At 45.6% G+C, this 20789-nt stretch overlaps 1 protein-coding gene across 4 annotated transcripts in view; it reads right to left on the bottom strand.

Annotated features, from left to right (window-relative positions):
- Positions 1–19678, bottom strand: part of ADAMTS9 (ADAM metallopeptidase with thrombospondin type 1 motif 9) — an 82033-nt gene extending 62355 nt beyond the window's left edge. For 3 of the 4 annotated variants that reach the window (XR_003399316.1, XM_026857564.1, XM_026857565.1), the window contains exons 1-9: positions 19572–19678; positions 6846–7132; positions 5786–5869; positions 5569–5690; positions 5118–5158; positions 4891–4996; positions 3001–3147; positions 2004–2145; positions 1681–1788 (exon numbers count right to left, since the gene is read on the bottom strand). Coding sequence is in view for 3 of the 4 variants with exons in the window: in XM_026857564.1 (XP_026713365.1) it covers positions 1681–1788; positions 2004–2145; positions 3001–3147; positions 4891–4996; positions 5118–5158; positions 5569–5690; positions 5786–5869; positions 6846–7055 (960 nt within the window). In the remaining variant the exon portion in view is untranslated. Of the gene's footprint in view, positions 1–1680; positions 1789–2003; positions 2146–3000; positions 3148–4890; positions 4997–5117; positions 5159–5568; positions 5691–5785; positions 5870–6845; positions 7133–18122; positions 18257–19571 lie in introns of all 4 variants that reach the window. The other variant, XM_026857563.1, reaches the window with a different exon arrangement.
- Between the last annotated feature and the right edge of the window lie 1111 nt (positions 19679–20789).

Here is a 20789-nt window from a genome sequence, read left to right on the forward strand (position 1 = left end):
GCTAACAGACCGTGACATGACCTATACGTCTCCCATCCGATGGTTGAGAATTAACCAGGAAATCACCTACATCCCTGGATGTTATTAAAAATTGGGGATCTGGAGTTGATGGGAAATCAAAGAGGGGTGGTAGGGGGGAGAAGAGCAGCTGTTTTAGAAAACCAGCAGGATTATCTTATGGAAACACAATGGTGTTTCTTGGAATCACACTGTGAATAGTCTGGCTGTGCAACCTTCGTGCCTTTTGTATTTTAAAAATAATTTCTGTGTTGAGTTACAACAGAAAAACTAAGCCTGCTAGGCTTCTCTTCCCTATGAGTTTACAGATCAGAGAATGAAGAGAATAAAAGAGGTTTTGTCTGGAGCAAATTCAAAATAACTTAGACACACAGTTGAGCAGGAGAGCAATGGCAGGGACGGGAGACACTACAACAGGCTTTCCTTTCCTTTGTCTTGCCACTGGAGTCCCCGATAATTCACCAAATCCAGCTCCCATCCTTGGGCTGACTTTGGCTGAATAGATTAGCAGGGGGCAGACAAGTGCTGTGAAGCTTCATGCATGCATAACATATACGCTACCTGCTGCCATACGGCAGGAGACAGAAATGATTACTATTCGTCTACCCTTCTTTTACCATTCTTTAAACAACCCTGAAAACCACAAGAGATAGAGGCCCAAGTTTACGACCCTCTTTATTTTCTTTCAGTGATTTATTTCCCCCCGACAATGCGCTGGTGCTGTGAAACACTTTAAACCATCACAACTGGTGCTTACCCAGCAAAGGCCAAACTCTGGGCCGGGCTTATTACTTGATTTAGTGATATCAGATTCAGTGTCCTTACATGAAAAATATGCATAAATTAATACTCCCATGTTGGTTTAGTGTCCTTGATTTAAGAATAAATTTAGAGCCTGGATAAATCTACATCCCAGTAGTTTTAGCTAGATTTCTTTTTTCAGCTATTCAGGCTCCCTCGTTTCCAAAGGTATCTCCATTAAAAATGGCACAGTATTTTCTCCATCTGCCAGATGAATAATATTTTTGTTCAGACACAAATGATGATAACTAGTTAGCAGTTTTCTTCAAAAGCTTCAGAATCTCAATAAAAGAAAAATAAAAATGCTCTGAACTATTTTTCTCCAGATCTGGACAACTGAAAAATAAATACTTATTCTAGAAACCACAATGCTAGCTGGAAACTCACACTGCACATGGAAATTGAGAGTTTCTATGAATTACTGCCAAAAATGTTCCATACAGAAAATGTCAACCAGTTCTATATTTTACTCTGAAGTTGTCAAGAAGAGAAGCCAGTTGGCAAGTTTACGTTACACAAAATTACTAATTGCTTACATCACATAGGAAATTTCTAATAAAAGCCTAGGGAAGCTCTGCAAAAGTTTTGCTCAAGGGTTCACTCAAGGGCATTAATTTAGAAAGATAAGCACTCCAGAAGGAATACCTGCTTTAAACAACGTTACAGCAAGCAATCGATTCTAATCACATTATCTGGGGTAGAGCTGACCCGTGCACACACAGAGCTGCTTTGGGCTTTCACCCTTGCAGTCAGCTGTCCCCCACACAGCCAGCCATTGGGATAGGATGATTTTGGCTGATTGTGCTTAGCCTGAGCCCCAGGAAGCATAGCTAGGAGGCAGAACCACCAGGTATTACAGACCTTTCCAGGCTCACATTCTGTCCCATCAGCCCAAGGTGTGTGTTGGGTACGACATCCCTTGTGCGCGCCATCAATGTTAATACACCAAAGTCGCCGACACTGCATCTGCTTAAGTTATTGAAAAGATCAACTTATTAAATAAATATGTGCCACATGCCTTACCACATAGAAGATCCTTTATAAAATTATCCCCCTAAGATTCATCACTAACTCACAAGCTTGACAATAATTTGATGGCTTGTGGAGCCCCATTCATCCCATCCCAGGAGGCCTTACTTTGTCCTGGCAACACCAGGAAAACCAAATTGTGGAATTTCACTTACCATATACGGGCACACTTGAGATCCGGGTCCAAAAATTAACTCACATTGTTTGTTGACATCATAAATCAGCCCTGGGAGCTGCTGAGGCAACGTGTAAGTTCTTGATGAAGGTTCATCAAGCAAACACTCCCCATAACCAGTGCTACAACACAAATCAGAAAAAATGATGTTAAACAGGAGGCGATGAGACTCTAACCCGTTGGTGTTTACCTGGACTAGCTGTAGGGCAGATGCACACCACATTTGCCACGGTTAACAAGCACTACAACAGCTACAGCAGCATGGGAGGGTGCATTACCCATTCACCACCACCCCTGTGCTGTGCTAGCCACCACAGTGCAGTCAGCTACCCTGGCAAAAGCATTTCTGAGTGTGTACGACTTGCATTTAGCTGCTGAGCAAACGCTGGGACATCTTTAGAAAGAAAATCATTGACGAGCAGAAGATCTGCCCGAGGGACCGAGCTTCTGGATTTTCCAGAACACCATCGTGGCTCGGCTCTCGTTCTGCTTCTCATCACAACACGTGGGAAAGCATCGCAGCAAAATGGGCAATCACTGTGCATCAAACTGACCTGCGGGCTCCTGGAACAGTGTTCCCACCATGGAACTAGTGCCAGGGCTTTATCGTGACCTGCAGAGCAGAAAGGCAGATTCAATCTGCCTTCTAAAACACAGCTCTGTATCTGAGCCACAGGGCTTGGAAAACTCACTCTTCAGGTTTGAGGGGAACGCACATTCCTTAAAAGCAGTATCCATGGGGGAAGACTTATTCTTTCCCATAGAGAGGCCAGTCCTTGCCAGCTTATCACGAGGCTGAACTGTCAGGGACTGGATGCCATGGGTGCATTCCTGCTCTATGTAAAGGATGTGTGCCCACACAAATCCCTCTGATTTCCTCCAAACGCTGCACACTAGGACTTCAGGCTAACTGATGAACCCCACAGGACACACGCACATGTGAAAACAGCCTAACACATGCATATGCAAGGCCTTACTCCAGAAATTCAGTGATGTATTTCCTACTGCATTTTGACCACATCCAGGGATTGGTGTAGAAGTTCAGTGTTGGTGCCATGACATGCTGTTGATTTTTACCTCCATCTTCTTTGCACTTATGATTGTCATCGTGTGGCATGTTAAACCTGAGAGAAAAGCAGCAGCAAAAAGTACAGTCATTAAAGTGGTAAATGCCAAGTATTCAGCACAGCAAAAGGAAGTGTGAATGTAAGCAAACCCAAGAATTTTTCCTAGGTATGCTAATGACAGATATTACAGAATAGAAGTATTAATAAGCACACATTCCTACGTGTCAACAACATTGCTCAAGTGAGGTTCCTAGCCCTGATTCTGCAAAAAGCTGTGTATCACCCCGGTAAGCTCTCCACATATGTGACTGCATATATTTAGCCAGACGAGCCCGTGAGGGATCCTGGAGTAAGATGCCATTTCAGCTGCAGTTTCCTTTTCAGCCGATGGTTGAGATTCTGCAAGCAGGCTCAAGTTTGGCCTCACCTTCATAGAAACGGCAACTACTCTGGCACTGAGCCAAGAGTTGATCTGGGGGAATAAGTTTCTGAAGGATATGACTGACTTGAGCCCACCAACCACTGCTGCCTGAAGTCCCTCATGTACACAGGCAGCACCCTGGGCTGGCTGAAAAATGTTTTCCCATGCAGTTGAATACCTCGGGCCGTGCTGATCCCTCATGCTGTTGCCTAAATAGGGTTGCACCGGAGATAGACTTGGCTCCTATACTTTATGTGGTAAGTTTACAAAATGCCATCAAGCATCAGTATCAGCAGAAACCCAGGCGAAGTTTGCAGCACATGACATATTGAAGAATGCGGCAAACACGCTAACGGAGACAGAACGGCTTAAAGTGCTTTGCTGTTTGAAGTGGAGAAGGGGAAATGACCCAGTGTGATCTTGCGTTCGAAGGCTGGGGAGTTTATATCCCATTAAGATTACCTCCAATGAACCACCTTTTCGCTCTGCTCCCTGTAAAAGAGCAAAGAAGCGCTTCCTGCTCGGGAGCACCGCTAACCCCTCCGGCAGCTCTGGGGCAGCATTAGCGAAGGAATTAGACATAGGTTAGGTGTGGGGAACGCCAAACCTTTGGGGACTTTCTGTCAGGAAATCTCATTTAAACAAATACTACTGTGGTTAAAAATAGACCGTCTCAGCCAGCTCTCCGAGAAGAAAAAGAGAGTTTAAAACAATGAGAGATCTGTTCCCAAGTACTCATCCATCCCACACCTATAGACCTCCACTGCAAACCACGCATGAGGCGGCTCAGGACTGAACCGGCTGCCTAAGTTGTAGCTGGAGGGTAAAGGATTATGTGATCCAAGATGATTTGTCTCACTACCACTCTCAAAAAAAGTTAAAAATCAGTTTAAAAAAATTTCCACTGGAGGAGGCTCATCTTGAATGACAGCATCTCTTCTTGGGGAGGTCCAGCACCCAGTACCTCCCAGATGCAGCCAAAATCCTGGCTAGTCCTGGTGGCTTGGCCAGGACTTCATGACTGGTGGGGCAGATTCTGCTGATAGCCACATGTAAATGTGAGAAGATGCAGTAATAAGGGAGATTTTGTTACCTCTCCTCCCTTGCTTAGGTGCTACTTGGGGTGCCCTGTTACTCATCCTCCTAGAAATGTGGGTCTGCTGTTTTTTCTGCTCTGAAATAGGCTCTGGAGCACCCCATCACTTCCCAGAGTCACATCACAGCTTAATCTTCCTCAGTGGTGCATCTTTTAGCCAACTATATTTATCTTCTCTCAAATAATTAGGCTCAGCAGGTCCCAAGCCCTAGCCTGGCTGGCAAGCCCTAGCTAGCATAAATCTTGGGCTATTTAAATGCAAATGTATTTACATAAAACATACACATGGCCAAGTTCATGTGCTATTGTGAAAGCAGTGCTCAGTCCGTTATCTTCACTAATTGAACAGCTCCTGTATGGGTCACAGACTGTGCCCAGCTCTGCCAGACCTAGGAGAGAACACAGAGGTTTATAATAGAGAAAGAAATATCACCCATGGTTCAACACAGGCAACTAAGATTGTCACTACAAAAAAAAGTTATTAAAAGACAAAGAAAAGGTTTTCCTTACCCAGAGTATCACATTTGTCGTGCGCTCTACAAATATCCTGTCTGAAAGCAGAACAGACCTGACACATTAATTTTCAATGCAGCAGTGAGTTAAGGTACAAGCACAATAATAACAACATCCAAATGCAATTCTTGGTCCTCCAGCGGACCTTCTCATGCTGGTTTGCCACATCGTCCAGTCAGAGTCTGAACCAACTCCCTACCATAGTCAGAGTTTTTCATTCTATTTTGAACCCACGGGCAGACCTTGGGCAGTCCTGAACCTCTCAAAGTCATCTTCTGCTATGGTGGACACATTATCCCAGTTCTGCTCACAGTGACACTGCTCCCACAATTGCAAACGTCATTGCACCCACATTAAAAACCGAACATTTCCCATAGCTGGATATATTACATGCTCACAGTCTCTGACACATGACTGGCTACAGATTTCATGAGACTATTCACCATACCTGGTAACAAGCACGGCTGTGTCATGTTGAAGGTGACTTCCTTCAGGGTGATTCTGGGATTGCTGCCATTGGCAAAAGTTTTTTAATGTTGTCTGGGCATTGTAGGATATTGCTGGCCCATCCTAATGAGCAACACACAGAAAGCAGGTAATTTAATTATTCATCTCAGTGCTCACTATAAATGCAAGCAGGAGGTGAAAAAAATCCCTTGCAATACCTGTTCATTATGTATCACGACCAACTTCACAATAACGATATTAATTAAATTTCCAATGCTTGGGTCTTTGTAGATAGAAGCCACCTGTTTCAAAAAGAAATATTCAGAGTTATTGCTAACATTCAAGAAAACAATTAAGACAATGCATCCATTTTGCAACTGCTTTTCTCCTGAGCTGCTTTTCTGGCCTGCTCAGTGCTCTGATATTACTTGGAGTGACCTCCTGCCAGAAGCACAATTTTAGAATAAACCAAACCTGCTGGTATCAGAAAACCCCAACATTTCCTTTTGCTTTAGCACACATTTCACCAAATTACAGGATCATTCTGCTCTGAGATACAATGACCACCAATCAAGACTGTCAATAGCAACTTATTCTCTCAAGTGCCTCATTTTCACATGGACAGCTTTAGACCACATATTCCCTGTAATTCTACCCTCAAATAGGATGAAAATCCCTCCAGTGACACAGCTGTGTTGGATACTCATTCCCAGCCACTCTGCCTCTACAGAGATGCCTGTTTGGGGACCGCACTACTGCATCCTAGTACCAGCAGCTACTAAAATGTTTGTCCTCAGCCTGGAAAGCCAACCCTTGCACTATGCTAAGGATCAAGGTGACCACAGGCTCCTTCTCCTTGCAACAGCAAGGGAAGTCAGGCAACTGCAAAACCTACTAGCGCCAGTCTCTTAGAAGGCACAGTCTTCAAAGCACTTTTAAAATTCAGCTGCTATTTCACATGGGCTTAAATAAAAAGAAGAGTACAGTGTGTAGAGTAACAGGCCCATGATATTTCTTGGGCTGACTGGGGTTCAAACTGGAAGGGAGAGGGTTGGGAAGGGTTAGGAAACGTGATGGGCGTGGGAAGAAAGATGACTCCAACCAACGTTCACCAACCAAGTTTTACCAAACTTTACTCTAATCCCTAATCCCAGCATTTTCTCCGTGCCTGGCTGAAGCAAACTAATGGTACAGCATACGACTGCAGCAGAAAAGCTGCTCTGTGACCACGAGAAAACGATCCGTGGGTGAATCTACTCCTGCTAGTTGAATACTCACTATTGACATTAACGTTAAGACATAGTGCTGTAGGTTAGCGCCGTGGTAGGCAACCATCCTGCTGTCAGCCACCACCATCACTTCCACAAAACGAGGGTAGGAGAGAAACCGCTTTGTTCGTTTGTGGCTCTTCTTCTCACTGATGTTCCCAGTCTTGTTGCTATCCGTAGAAAACGAATTCACTTCCAGGCTGTGTTTCAACATCTCCATGTCAGATAATATGCTGCTTTCTGCCCACTGCCTTCTCCAGTGTTTCCGCTTGTTCTTTTTGTGACTGTGTTCGTGATCTATGATTAAAAAGCAGACAAAAACATAAAGCACATTCTGAATAAAGTTAATACCACATTCACATTATGTCAAAATACCTATTTACCTCAATGAAGAGCTAGCAGCCTTGTTCCAAACAGCCGACCAAAACAGAAGCATTCTGTGGAGGCCCACCATGTGATCCAACATCTAAGGCAATCTCATGGAAACTAATGGCACTTAAAGGCAGACCACTCACATAAAGGCTTTCTTGCCACGGAGCCATCTCCTTGCCTGTGCAGGAGGGATGGAGCCTGGGCTGCAGTTCAGTTTAACGTGACGTGAGCCCGGTGATGGTAATTAGCCACCGCAGCGGCAGCGTGAGGATTCCGGGCACGTCCAAGGTGGCCAGGAAACCACAGGAAACAAAGGTCCAAATCCTGTATTTCTAACTCAGGCATGAAGGACGGCAGGATTTGGCCTTCATAGCGAAGCAATTATATATGATTTATTTCTGTCTCTAACAATAACACGGCTGGGCTTCAATTCCCCCCCTCCCTTTATTATTCTCTGCTACGGGAATGGTAAAGGTCATCTAATAGCACAGCTGCCACTGGCTAAAGAATAGAATTCAGGAAGTTTCACATATACTGCTTTTGATATTCAATTAGGCCAAACATAAAAGCAGCCTGAAAATATACTCCATGCTGATACAAAGACGACAAAGTGAAGAGGGAGAACGGGCAAATAAAACATATGGAACGTGTACAATTAAGATTTACCATCTGATTAGTATGTAATTATAGCATTATTTAAATGTAAGAGCAAAATCAGTCTTATTTGGTGCCACTTAATTTTTAATCAGTTCATCATAGGAAGTAGCTAATTGAATGTGATTCATCCATGAGAGACTGTTCACTTCTGCATCTAATACAAAGCCAGATCTGAACTACTCATCTAAGACTCCAGGCTACAACCCTCACGCTCTTTGTAGCTTTAGCTTAATTTCGTCATGGTGGTGAAAAATATCACATTTCCTTATCTGACCCACTGAGTAGGTTAGAGGAAGCATAATATTAGGGAACAAAGGAATATTCAATGCTCAAACAAGATTGAAACGATAGGAAACTTCTTAGCTATTTTTCCTCTGTAGTTTCCTTTTAGGATATTTTGTAATCATTTCCAAAAAAAGAAATATCAAATACATTCTCTAATATCAAGGCAGGCAAAAGAGGTTGGCCAGCTTCTACCTGTCTGAAAAATACTATCCTTTTGCCCTATGTGTAAAGAGGCAATAGAGTATTAAAGAATTAAATCCTGTTTACTCTGCACTACCTAAGTCCTATGAATTGCCCTTTCTCCATGTAGTCCAGACCACCTTAATCCAGCAGAGAGTCTGCAGTTATTTGAGTAAGAATTTGAGAAAGCCAATGGCATTTGTGGTTATAATTGGATTGCCCTAGTTCCCCTGCACTAATCAATGCCCTTGTGTTGGCAAGGTTGTGCTCTCATGCTGGCACGGCTTCGTGGGCAACCGTGACATTATCCCAACTCATTCAGTGCCAATCAGCACGGGAAGCCAACTATGCATACAAATAACTTAAAGGTGAGAAGACAACCAGACTAAAGAGAAAGTGCCAACCTCAGCCCTTCAGCCAGTTCCCCTCTATGCACCCTCAGCCAGTCACTTCAGTTTCCCCTTTAAACAGCCAACTTCCAGAAGAGGCAGGTGCTCAAGGAAAAATGCCTTAAGGATGGGGAGGTGCTCAATGGGGCTCGAGAGAGGCTGAAGACAAGGCTGTGGTGTGAAGGCAGAGCTCTGCACCATCCGCCGCCATGGCTCTGCAGAGCTCCAAGTGGGACCATGGGGCTCAGGTGTCTTCTCCTCTGGCCACGCTGGCAGATGGAGGTTAGATGGCAAAAGAGGAGGGAAATGCAAAGGATCCTTTGAAGAGACACCTGTTATACAGGAGGTGTTTAGAAGAAATTAATTGATATTCACCAGACTCGCACTGAAATCCTGCAGCTAGTGTTGTCACATGCTCAGAAAAAAACCCAAACAAAAAAAACCCTACAAAAATCAGATGTTCACATGAAGTGCTGGGTCTGGTTCTGAGAGCCCCAACCTGACCCGTGACACAGGAGAACCAGAAGCCAACACAGCCAGGGACATCCAGCACAGAGGAAAAACGACCTTTCTTTCTGTTGCAGAGGTCTGGCACGGTATCATAGAATCGTTTAGGTTGGAAACCACCCTTAAGGTCATCAAGCCCAACTGTTAACCTAACACTGCCAAGCGTTATACAGTATCGGTGTACTTCCCCCATCCAGCACACAAGTCAGCCACATCATCCCTTCAAAAAACAACATATTTCTTCCCAGGTATGAAGTCACTCCAACCAGCACGCTATTTGGACAAGTCATGTATAGTATGTTTGCCAGCCTAGTTACTGTAAAACCAAGCACAAGCGAGTGGGAATTCATCGCATGTCAAGCTACTCCTGGACTTTGATAGCTGTGAACTGTTATCTTCACCCATCTTTCTTGCATATAACTACACTTAGAGACGGTGCACATTCACCTGTAAAAAATTAAACACTAATGGCAGTGGACTGCCCTCAACCTGTCCATAAAACTCCCACCAGCCTTTATGGGAGTTGCATACAGGCACTGCCAGTACTCCATGTGCCTGATGCTGTTGATATCTCATTCCGTTACAAAGGCCACAACAGAAATGCTCTTATTGAATGGTGCAGCACACTGCTGTTTAATCAAGCAGAAGTGAAAATCTCTCACATTACACAAGAAAACTGCAATTTTACAGCAACAGCTTCCTACTGCCACACACAACACCAAAAAAGGGTGTGATATTATTCCACCCAGTTTTCCCTTTTTTTTTTTTTTTTTTTTCTTCTATTGTGTTAATATATTAACAGAAATCAGGAAGGAAAATGGTTTGCTTGGCAAACTCTCAATCTCTGCAAATGACCTGAAAAACATCTACCTACACATGGCAGTAATTGGACAGGTTTAAGCAACAAAACATTGTTTTTAATTCGCAGAAAAAACAAACCCCAATGAGTAGACAAACACTTTAAAAACATGCAAACTACAGATTGATAATTCAAGTATTAGGTGAGCCTATGCACTCATTCAAAAATTATTATCCATTGAAGAGGTGGCTAAATGGCTGCTGGCATAATGTCCATTTTACTGCTTGCTTTACGAAGACAACTCTGTGGTGCTTACACTGTCTTTACACAGACCTAGAGGTGTGTATTCATTTTTTTCTCCACTTGGTTTCTTCTTTGTTATGTGGGACTTCAAAAGGAGACCCAATCCTTGACAGGGATATTCCTTCCTGATGGCATCTTCCCACCCATCACATTTAGTTTTGCTTGCACAAGAAGCCAGCCCAGAGCCCACCGAGCTGATTTATGGATGATTCCAGCCGATTAATGGATTTTGGATCTATCCCAAGGGAGACAGCAGGGGAGACTCAGGCCCTACGCGAGTACTTTGCCTGCATAAAAGGGTGACAGGGCAGAGCCAGGGACTGCTTTTGAAATAGTAGCTATTGTTATGCTAAAACTAAAAATTAAAAGAAAGAGTGATCACTTATCCCAACAGTTCTAATCCTTTCCATTTCTACATTAACTTGTCCTTGGAATAGAAAGCAATTTGCACAATTAAATAAGACATGTGACAATGCAAGCAATTCCAGTTCAGCTCCAAGTTCATGAGAGCTGCACATAGCAGAGTGGGGAAAAAAAAAAAGTAAAAGAGAGAGAGCAAGAGAGGTGGGAAAAAAAAAATCTATTTCTTGAGCTAATAACATTAACAACCTCCCTCTGCTAGAAAAAGAGCATTTCAAACCAACTTGCCATCATACTTTTTCTGAACGTGTGACCTAGGATTTTTAACACAGAGTTTGTCATTCAGCGGTTGGCCCACAACACTCCCAGACCAGCTCACAGATGATAAAAATATCATTTGTAAGTTAATTATTTATTGCATACCTCCATAAAACAGATCAAAATTTAGCTGAGCTCCCTCCAGGCAGTCAGGTGGCGTGTGACCTGCCTTCCTCAACTGGAGCAGGAGCCACAGCAGCAAACCCTGCCCAAATGGTTTGGTACAAGCTCTGGCTGCAGTTGGCTGGCCTGAATTTGCTGCCTGTAGCTGGCACAATGGCAGCCACTGAAGTGACTGCCATCCCTTGGAAAAGAAAGGCAAGAGGCAAAATGGATTTTCTTCATGCACATGTCAGACTGGCTGAAATCAAACCACATTTTTAGGCTCTTCTTGCCAGGAAATGGGATGGAAACTAGCTCCTCTTCAGGACCCAAGGATATCCTAAGTTGGACCAAGGGGTATTTGTAGCTCTGGGTCTGTTTTAATTCTATATCAACACGCTTTATATCTTTATCTGTCTTTCAATATACCTTCAGATATATCTCAGATGAATTTGCACGAGGCCAAATTCTCATCTCTGTTACTGTGGCTGTGCTTGTTGTGACCAGCATAACCCAGAGCTGAACACCTCTTTGCTGCCAGCAGCTCCTTGCCCTCTCAGAAAACAGCCAGGGATGGTAATGCAATGGGGAAGCAGCAACTGCCTTGCTCTATACCACACTGCAAAGACCAGTCCTACAAGCAGGACTAATCCTGCCTTCCCTCTGGATAGCTCCTTGACTGTGCAGCCGGAGCTGCTGCTATAGCTAGAAAGGGAAAACAGACTTTATTGACAGAGGCGAGATCAATGGCCTACATCAGAAGGAAAGTGAAGGATCTGGGCCAGCCAGGATCCAAAACCAAAAAAGATATTCTGCTGTCTCACCTCCATTCACCCACTGTGGCCGGTGAACTGGAGGAAGCATGGTGGTGGCTTTCACTATGGAGACTCCATCCTTGGAAGTACCAAAGCTCAATGTGATGCTGAGCCCACATATGGGGGTTTTTTGGGGTGATCCTGCCTTTCTTCCTGCTGCTTGAACCAGAACGCTTGAGAACCATGGACTTGCAGCAATTGACTTCCCTTAGGAAGAATATATTCGCTGGTGTTATACCATGCAAACACCAAAGACCACACATACTCTAGCTGTTTCCTTTCCTGATGATGCATGTGAGAATGCATTCCAGCTTTAAAGATTTTCTTCTGCCTAAGGTAAAAGGTTGTACATGAAAGCTATCAATTTTGCACAGTAGACAGAAACTAGATTAATGAACAAGACAATAAATTGCCTCTTTACGAAAGCACATAGTAACATGTGAGCTGAGCATGTGGTGGAAAATTATTCAAGATCATTTTACAGACAAAATAACTAAATAACTGTACCACATGGCCACAAAACCAGCACTAAATTCGTACAAAAATGGTTTAAGGTATGGCTGACAGAAAGTTACAGTGCTGAAAAATCACTGATATCGGTTCCATAATCCACTGGTTCAGGAAGAAAAATAAGCTAGCCCTCTAGAATGACTGAAAAAACCATGGCAAAATACCCTCGAAAACCATCCTGATGCTGCAAAGGGCTGGGCAGCTTGCTAAAGCACAGCCCAGCGTTTCACCTATGACAAGACACACACCTGAGCCAGGCTGTGGGTCAAACCAGTATGGATATACCACAGAGACACTGACATACACCAGTGGCATTTCAGCACGTCAGGAAAACCACCCAAGCTGCTGCCTTCTGCGTTGCCTGCACAAATTGAACCTATGTGCCTGAACAGCTCTAGAGGCTGCACTTGCTGAACCCAACTTCTGCCTTGCAAGCCACCTAAGCACCCAGATGCCAGTGTATAACAGCCACAATACTACGTTATCCACACTATGAGGTACCGTGCCAACCAGAACAACACTGGGATCACCACAACTTTGTACTGACACTCAGTAAAAGGTGAGAAAAACTATCCCAAAAGCAATTGGCCACAGGAGATGCTGGTGATGGCAAGACAGGCATGAGGGAAGAGAAGTCACACAATAGTCAGCTGCTTATTTTCAGTAGTATATGCTACAGGGAAAATGTACAGATGGAAAGTACCAAAGTGGTACCTCCCTGGTTCCCCCCCGCCTTTCCTCAGCGGATGTCCACGCAGATGACGTAAAAGCAGACGCACAATTGCACGTACGTCCAAGGAGAATAATTTGACTCTCCACTTGCCATGTCTAAGTGGCAAAACAATAACCAGTGAAGAATAATTTTAGTCACAATCTTGGTCTTCCACTATTAGGGTACCAGATGGATGCCTGATACGTTTTCAGTACTAATAAGGTAAACAACAAAAATGCTTATAATTATATAAGCAACAACTTGCTTATAACTCGCATTGAGAAATTTTTAAATAAAACCACCGTTATGGGATCTGTACCATTGGCTATGATCAAATTTTTAACTGAAGTCAGTCTACTACCTTATTTCACTTGCCAACACCACAGCAAGACAGCACAAACATTACAGCCTGATCCTTTTCCCAACTCAGTATGGGAAAAGCTTGTGTTTGACATCCCAGGCCCATTTGACCAAGTACTAGTTGGCTGTTACTGCGCTATTACCTCAGTAGGAAGCCAGAAATAGAATTAATTACATTAGCATATGGGGCTTGTGACGTAACTCTCTCATTTGCTGTTTTTGGGAGGGAAGGAAACCTGAAATAATTACTATCTGGCTATAAATTACAATTCACTTCCTTAAGATGAGAAACTTTTCTGAGGGAAAGAACGAAGTCAATGTTTTACCCTGAGGCCAAAAGCAAAGTTGACAGCTTAAACAGACTTTTGAAAGAGCTCAAGGATTGCTCAACCTGGAAGCAAAGGCTTAGGAAAACCTCCCTGAAGATCTTCTGCAACCCCATGGTTACGTGACACCCAGCAGTACAGAATTTGCCTGAAGACCTGCCCGTAAACCAGACACCTAGAATGTGAAATTCTGCTGGATGAAGGAGGTGAAAATCAAAATAAAGTCATAGTTGGAAGCAAGACAAACAGTACAAAAGAAATAGCAAAAACCCAGAAGGGCTCTAGACCAACAACTTGGCTGCAAAGGACATGGGATTTCATCACGGACCTCTCACAAGAGTAGAAAAATTAAGTCCCGTGGAAAATGCATTCACAGTTTCTGCCTCAACACTGTTATAAAATAAGAATGTAACACATGCAAGTGGTCTGCAGAATGAGTATGAAGTTTTCCACCTCTGGCCTGTTTGGCCCTGTTCCCCACCATTGCCTGTTTTAAGATGGGGTATACACCTCAAGCCACAGCTCCAGCAGCAGCAAGAGCTCATCACCTACCTGTGCCAACAAGAGAACACATGGAAAAGGACAAAGTCAGGCTTTAGCCATGGTGCCAGACCTCCAACACATCCTCCACCAAGTCACCTCCCCAGTCATGACACTGATAATGCATTAACAAACCCACGTGCTGGCAACCTCAACCTGGTCTCAACCTTCCCAAACCCGTGGGAACACAGTGGTGGGACCATCTCCTGCTTGTGCTGTGGGTTCACCAATGACATCCCATGGAGCTGGATGGCACTGGGAGAGAGATGACGACCATCTGTAAGGACTCAGCGGGCTGGTGCCCATTATCACATGGAAATAAGATCGCAATCATCAAGCTAGCAGCACCAGGCATTTGCTTGCTCAAGACACAGGGCAGCACTCCTCTGCTCTGGTGACTCCCCAGGGTTACGTTCAGCGGGATGGGCTGTTAAAGTCACTATGAAAGGTAATCTATTACAAATTACTCATTAATGCAACTGAAAAATCAGTGACATATTACTGATTATGCCTGTGTCACACTAGCTCAGTGGCAAGACGTGGTTCACGGTACTGATATGTCTTGTGCTTTTTATAGCAACCTTCTCACCACAACTTAGACACACAGAGCTTTTCTCCTCCTCACCTGGATGACTACATGGGCCTTGCCTTTTTGGAGCTGCCGTGCTTGGCCACACACATGCTGCCTTTTGAGTAGTCAAACTGCTTTAACACCTTGCAACTAAATACCCAGTTGCAAATTTGAGACCCTTTTGCATCTGCTTCTGGCAGGTGCTGGGACCTGCCAAGCTTTCGGGCTGTGCCCAGCAGCCATCTGTGCTGGTAATGCTTGGTGGTTTTTGGAAAACAACCTCAGCAGCTGAGTCACTGAGCTTTCCCACCTCCGCCGGCAGCGGGTGGGGGCACAGCCAGCTCTGCACAGGTGAGATCTGCTCTGTCCTGCACTCATCTGAGCCAGCTTCCAAAATCTCACCACCTCAGCACGAATTGCTGGAAGGCCTCTTTGCTGGCTACAGCCCCTTGGCTCTCCTCCAGAAATAGAAAAAGCTCTAATCATCTTCCTACTAGTTTGGCACCATCAGAGTGTTATTGCTGCTTCTGCATGAGGAGTTTTGCCCGCGGTGGATATTCCCGCTTTAAGCGCTCTCATTAAGGAGCCAGGACTTTGTGCAAGATCCTCACAGGCAGCTCCAGAGCCCACATCTAACGCCAGCCTGCGATGGGCACAGCTGACCAGCAACAAGTCATGGGAACAGCTAGCGCTCGCTATGTATTCAGTCCTTGGTTTATTCATCTCGCCCACAAGTGGGTCTTGAATATAAAAGAATTATGAGAAGTGAGGCAAGAACAGGGAGGTATTTAACTAAGGAAGCTGGGAAAGAAACAGAAAACACAGATCAGGAGAGCAGAAAAGTGAACGCAGTGGGAACAAAGAAGGAGCTGCCCAAAGGAGTTAATTCAGGTGTCCTGCACTGGGGTCACAGTAAAAACTTCAAGGAATTTGCAAAGTTTGGAGCAATAACTAGCTGAACATGCAGCAGAAGCAGGGACAGCCCAATTCTTGCATTTATGCTTATGGCCACAGGGTGATTGGGCAATGTGGCTCAGTGCCACCAAGCAGGTGAAAGCCACATCTGTCTCAGAACAAGGGGTGGCCAACAGGCAGAACAATTGGGTAAGATTCGGTAAAAGGCTAAAGCTATCACAAAAGCAAAGAAAATCAGAAGAGCTCCAGAGAAGACAAGCAAAATACACGTATAAACATATCAATGATGAAAAATATGGGAAACGTGAGAGAAAGGAGAGACAGCAGAATGGGACACAAGACACAGAGCAAGAGGTGGCCCAAAGTGGTTTATGTAGGTGACGACCAGGGACAGTGTCCCGTTGGCATCTGGAGCTCGACACCTCTCTGAAAGACCAGACCTTTGGGGTTTCACGTGGAAACCAGTGGGTAGGGTTTGCCGGTCTGCTCCTGGTGGGATATCAGACTAGACAGGGGGTCGGAGAGCTGCTGCCGGCCTCCTGAAGCCGGGCGGCACGGCGGGCGCAGCTCCCCACAGCGCGGCAGGATGCAGCTACGCGCCTTTTATCATCGGAGTCAGATTGTTCCTCCGCAGGGCGCAGGAAAGCTCCGCTCTCCAGCTTCGCAATGAGACACTTCCTTTTTTTCTTTTTTTAGGATCAGAATTTCTTTTCTCTTCCTCCTCCACCTCAAAAAAAGCGGATATTTAATAATTTGGATCGGAAGAGCTTGCTATCGTGAAGCGATGGGTGGTAGCGGCGCTGCACCTAGTGACATCACGCTGTCAGGCTGGCCAAGTCTTCATCCCGTCAGGGCTATTCAGGGAAACACAACTAATTATTCTGCCAGATCCTCGACCAGATGACAAATTGATTCACGGTACTAACTAAAAGAAGGGAAGGAGAAGAAATTGCACCATTTCCTATGACTGAAACTACATTAACCCATTACCCCAAGGAAAACTTTGTCAAAAGTTTTTATTGCGGCGGTTGAGCTATACGCCAGACAGCTGAAGTGCATTGCCAGGAGACCACGGCATTGTGCTGTGAAAGTTCATACGCAGAGCACAGTTTGCATTCGATATCCATCAGCATTCAGAGGAGAAAGATCTTTTTTTCAGAACATCTGCAGAGTATCTCGTATGTCAGAGGACCTAAAACTGTTATCAGAAACTGCTAATTAAAGCTTAACAAAATCAAATACCTGTTTTTCTAAGCTGACCTGAGGACGCTGAAAACTAGAAGTAGCACCAGGGAGACTGCTGGAAATGAAAGCTTTTACTCAATCTGTCAGTCAACTCACAAGGGAAACTTTTCCTGGATACTGCAAGAAGTCTATAATTACATCATCATGGCAAGGGCACACCAGTATGTTGCTTATTAATCATTTTCAGGAAGAAGACTATCAGAAAGTCATTCGTAATAGCACCACCACCTGGCAATGCAGGCTCCCCTGCTCACTGCAGGGTGGGTACTTACGATTTCCCTTGCATGAATTTCCTCTTTGAGCAATTTTCAATCTCTGCCAGAAGCCTGCAGTGCAAACGCATCTTTTCACACATTTTTCTGACAAAAGACTGGATTCACACAACACCCTACAGCTACAACAAACCCCTAAACTCTATGAAACCATTCTCTGGTAGGAGTGACAGATGTACCCTGTCCCAAACAGGGAGTGCTGCTAGATTTTGCATTTTCCTCTCTGCTCCAAAGACATGTGAGATACCTTCTTCTCCACCTGGTGTAACCCCAAGGTTCAGCATTGCCCAAGCTGCCCTGCACTTGCTCCTTAAATAAAGTGACCAAAACTCATTCACCGAACGTGTATGACCAAAGCATCATTCCCTTTCAAAAACTTGGATAATAGTAAAAGGGAGGGGCAGAGATAGAAGGGAAAGGGGACAGGAGGACAAGTAAGGCTGGCACACCTATCTAGAATCCTTAAGTTTGTATTTGAGAGGCAAAACTTCCTCCTTTCACTACGTGAAACAACTGAGAAGAAAGAAAGGAAACAAAAGACAAGCAAGAGGCAAAGAATGTTGGAAAAGAGGAGAAAAAGATACACACCATGTAGGTAATATTGTGGATGGAGTGCTAATCTGGTGAATCATGACCCAGAAGAATAAAACCCTAAAGGGAAGCTATGATACAGTGGGGTGAAATACAGCAGACTGTTATCATGGCACAGAGGAAAGTCCACAAGCGAAAGTCAGAGCCCTCCCAGCTACCTTTGATTCAATGAGTCCTGTGATCTGCTGCTCCATTCCTCCAAGGGCTACTGATGCAATGTGCCAGATTCCATGTTTCTTTCCAACTGTTCTGAGTCTCCTGCATCTGATCTCAAAGAAGGGAGCAGAAACAGCTGGAAGAGAGAAACCAGAATGGCATAGTCCAGCAGCAACCCTTGGAAGAACAAACAACGACAGCCTTGTGAGGGGCACCATTGGTCCCCAGCACGTACGTTTACACGTGGACACGCATCCACACGTCTTCTAGAAGAAACACATGTTGCTAAGTGCATCAGCTCTGGCTGGTCACAGAGCACCAGAGCATCTTCTGTCTTAGCGTGATCAGTGCAAGACCGACAGCTCAACAGCACGACCACGATCCACAGCCATGGGTGCCAATCGAGTCACGCGTGCTAAATGCAGTCTAAGCTTGGCACCACGCTTCTCCTCCAGTGGTACCTTTACTCCCTGAACAACTCCACCTACTTCACAGCACATGAGCGGCTTGCAGCCCGCACAAGGGAAACCAGTCAAGGTCTACTCTGTTTATATTTTAAAGCTCCTGTAGATCTAGCTGCAGGCCAAAGGAGGAGGACAAAACAGCAGGTGAAACAGGAGACTGAAGAATTAAGCTTCTTCAGAGGGAACTTAGATATTTGCTGCCAAAGGAGAGGATTAGTTGTGAAAATCAGGAAGTCAACGAAGCAGAGAACAGCAGGAGGCCACTGAAGATAATAGGGACAGTAGGAGCAAGGCTATTGCTCACCAAGGCACGTGAAGGGGAGATAAAAAGGCTTGTGCTCTTTCATATGTGAAAAGACTAGAAAGAGAGAGCGAGGAGGTCAGGGAGATGGTGCTGGTGGAGGAAGGGCTATGAGGAAGAATAAAAAAAAGCCTTTGAAAATGAACCATGGAAAAGTGATTAATAAGGGAAGGACTGTCAGGGTTGGTGTTAGGACCTTCTCATTGCCACTAGAAAGAAGTAAACATTACAACTCACAAACAGATCTGTGGAGGGAAGACCAGGAGCACAAGACCAAGACAGAAGGACGTCACTTAAAGGACAGAATTTCAGACAGAGAGCAGATCAGATTAAAATGGTTAGAAATTACACGTAGGAGAGGACAGAAAGCAAGTTTAAAGGCTCATGGGATATTTTAAGGCATGACAGCCCAAAGGATCTCTTGCCAGCAGGGATGAAATGGAAACCGTAACATTTTTCCTGACCACAACTTCCTTATAACCGATTACTAGAAAGCACAGGCACACCACGTCCCTCCAGGACAGCAGTACCGCTGCGAGCCCAGTCCTAGCGCACGCGGTACCATTTCTAGAGGGGTCCCTCAACTGCGCATCCCTTCTGCCCCACACAAACCTACTGGCTTCTTACTGTAAATTAGTTCCCTTTCGTAAGTGCCAAGTCATGAAGGGCAGTAACAAAACGAGTACCTGGAGTATCGCAAGTCTGCCTGTTCCCTGAAGAGTTGGTTGGAGGTGTCCGGTGCCGGTAGACTAGGTGTGGTTTATTGTGCTCTTCTTCATACTCCTGTTCTTCAAGCGATAGTAGAGGCTCTACAAAATAGTCCCCGTCGTCTGACTTGAATGTGCCTAGCTGAGAGGGACAGAGAGGAACAGGTGGTCAGTTTGGGGCGATGAGAACCCATAGAGCAGGACCACCCAACAAAATGAGAGAGGTGTGTGAGTGCCCGGTTCTGCAGCGACCCTTGCCAAGGTGCAGGCCGGAGCTTCAGCTCCCATCACGCCACTTGCACCCACACCAGGCTGCACTGCTCCCTGCAGCCATCCCGGTGGAAGTTACAGAAAGCAGATTAACTAATCCGTAGGCAGGGAGCGTGAGAGGGGCACGTCTGCCAGACCCTGTCCCCTATGCCAGTGACATCTACCAAGCCACCGCTGCCCAAGGGGAGATGGTGCTGCAGAGTGCTGGAGGCCTCAGTGCAACCTCATCATGTTGTGCTGGTTTTCATACAGCAGCTCTCCCTCAGGCAGGCTTTAAACCCACGTGTAAAGACCAGAGGGAGATGCCCAGCCAGTGAAATCCCTGCTTATCCAATGCTCCTAGTTCCACCTGACTATGAATGTAGGGATTTAGCATGTAAAAAAGACATCCAAGACAAAAACTATCCTGCAGCCGCCCTAGACTGGGATGTGTGACCAGTAACTGGGAGTGAGGCCTGCCCTGCCACACACACGTGCCCCGAGGAGCTCCTGAACCAGACGGGGCCCAGCAGAGACCTCTCGGGGAACAACTGGCCAAGGGTCAGCCCCACTGGGAGCTTCTGCTCATCCCTCTGCCAATGTGTCCCTGCACAGAAGGGCACCAGGATGGCAGGAGGGGCTGCCAGACAGCCTGCCTGCCTCTCTCCTCGGGCCGTGCCCCTGCGCCAGGGTGCAGGACGGCTCCGGGGTCAGCGCTGATGGGGACCCCCCCCCGGTCGTCATCCCTTTGCAGCCCTCGTCGGCACCACGGGGGCAGGAGGGTGCCCGTGCCAGGGGTCTGTGCCCGCTGACCTCCCCCCCGGGGTGCCGCTGGGTGGCAGTTTTTCCCCCCAAAACCCTCAGAGCAGGAGGGGTTCACCCCGGTGCCAGGACCCGACGGAAAAGCGGGATGGGAGAAACTCCCGAGCGGGGCGAGGCCGGAGCCGC

This window comes from Athene cunicularia (assembly GCF_003259725.1).
Source record: "Athene cunicularia isolate RWA chromosome 12 unlocalized genomic scaffold, athCun1 chr12_part1, whole genome shotgun sequence".
NCBI classification, from domain to species: domain Eukaryota; kingdom Metazoa; phylum Chordata; class Aves; order Strigiformes; family Strigidae; genus Athene; species Athene cunicularia.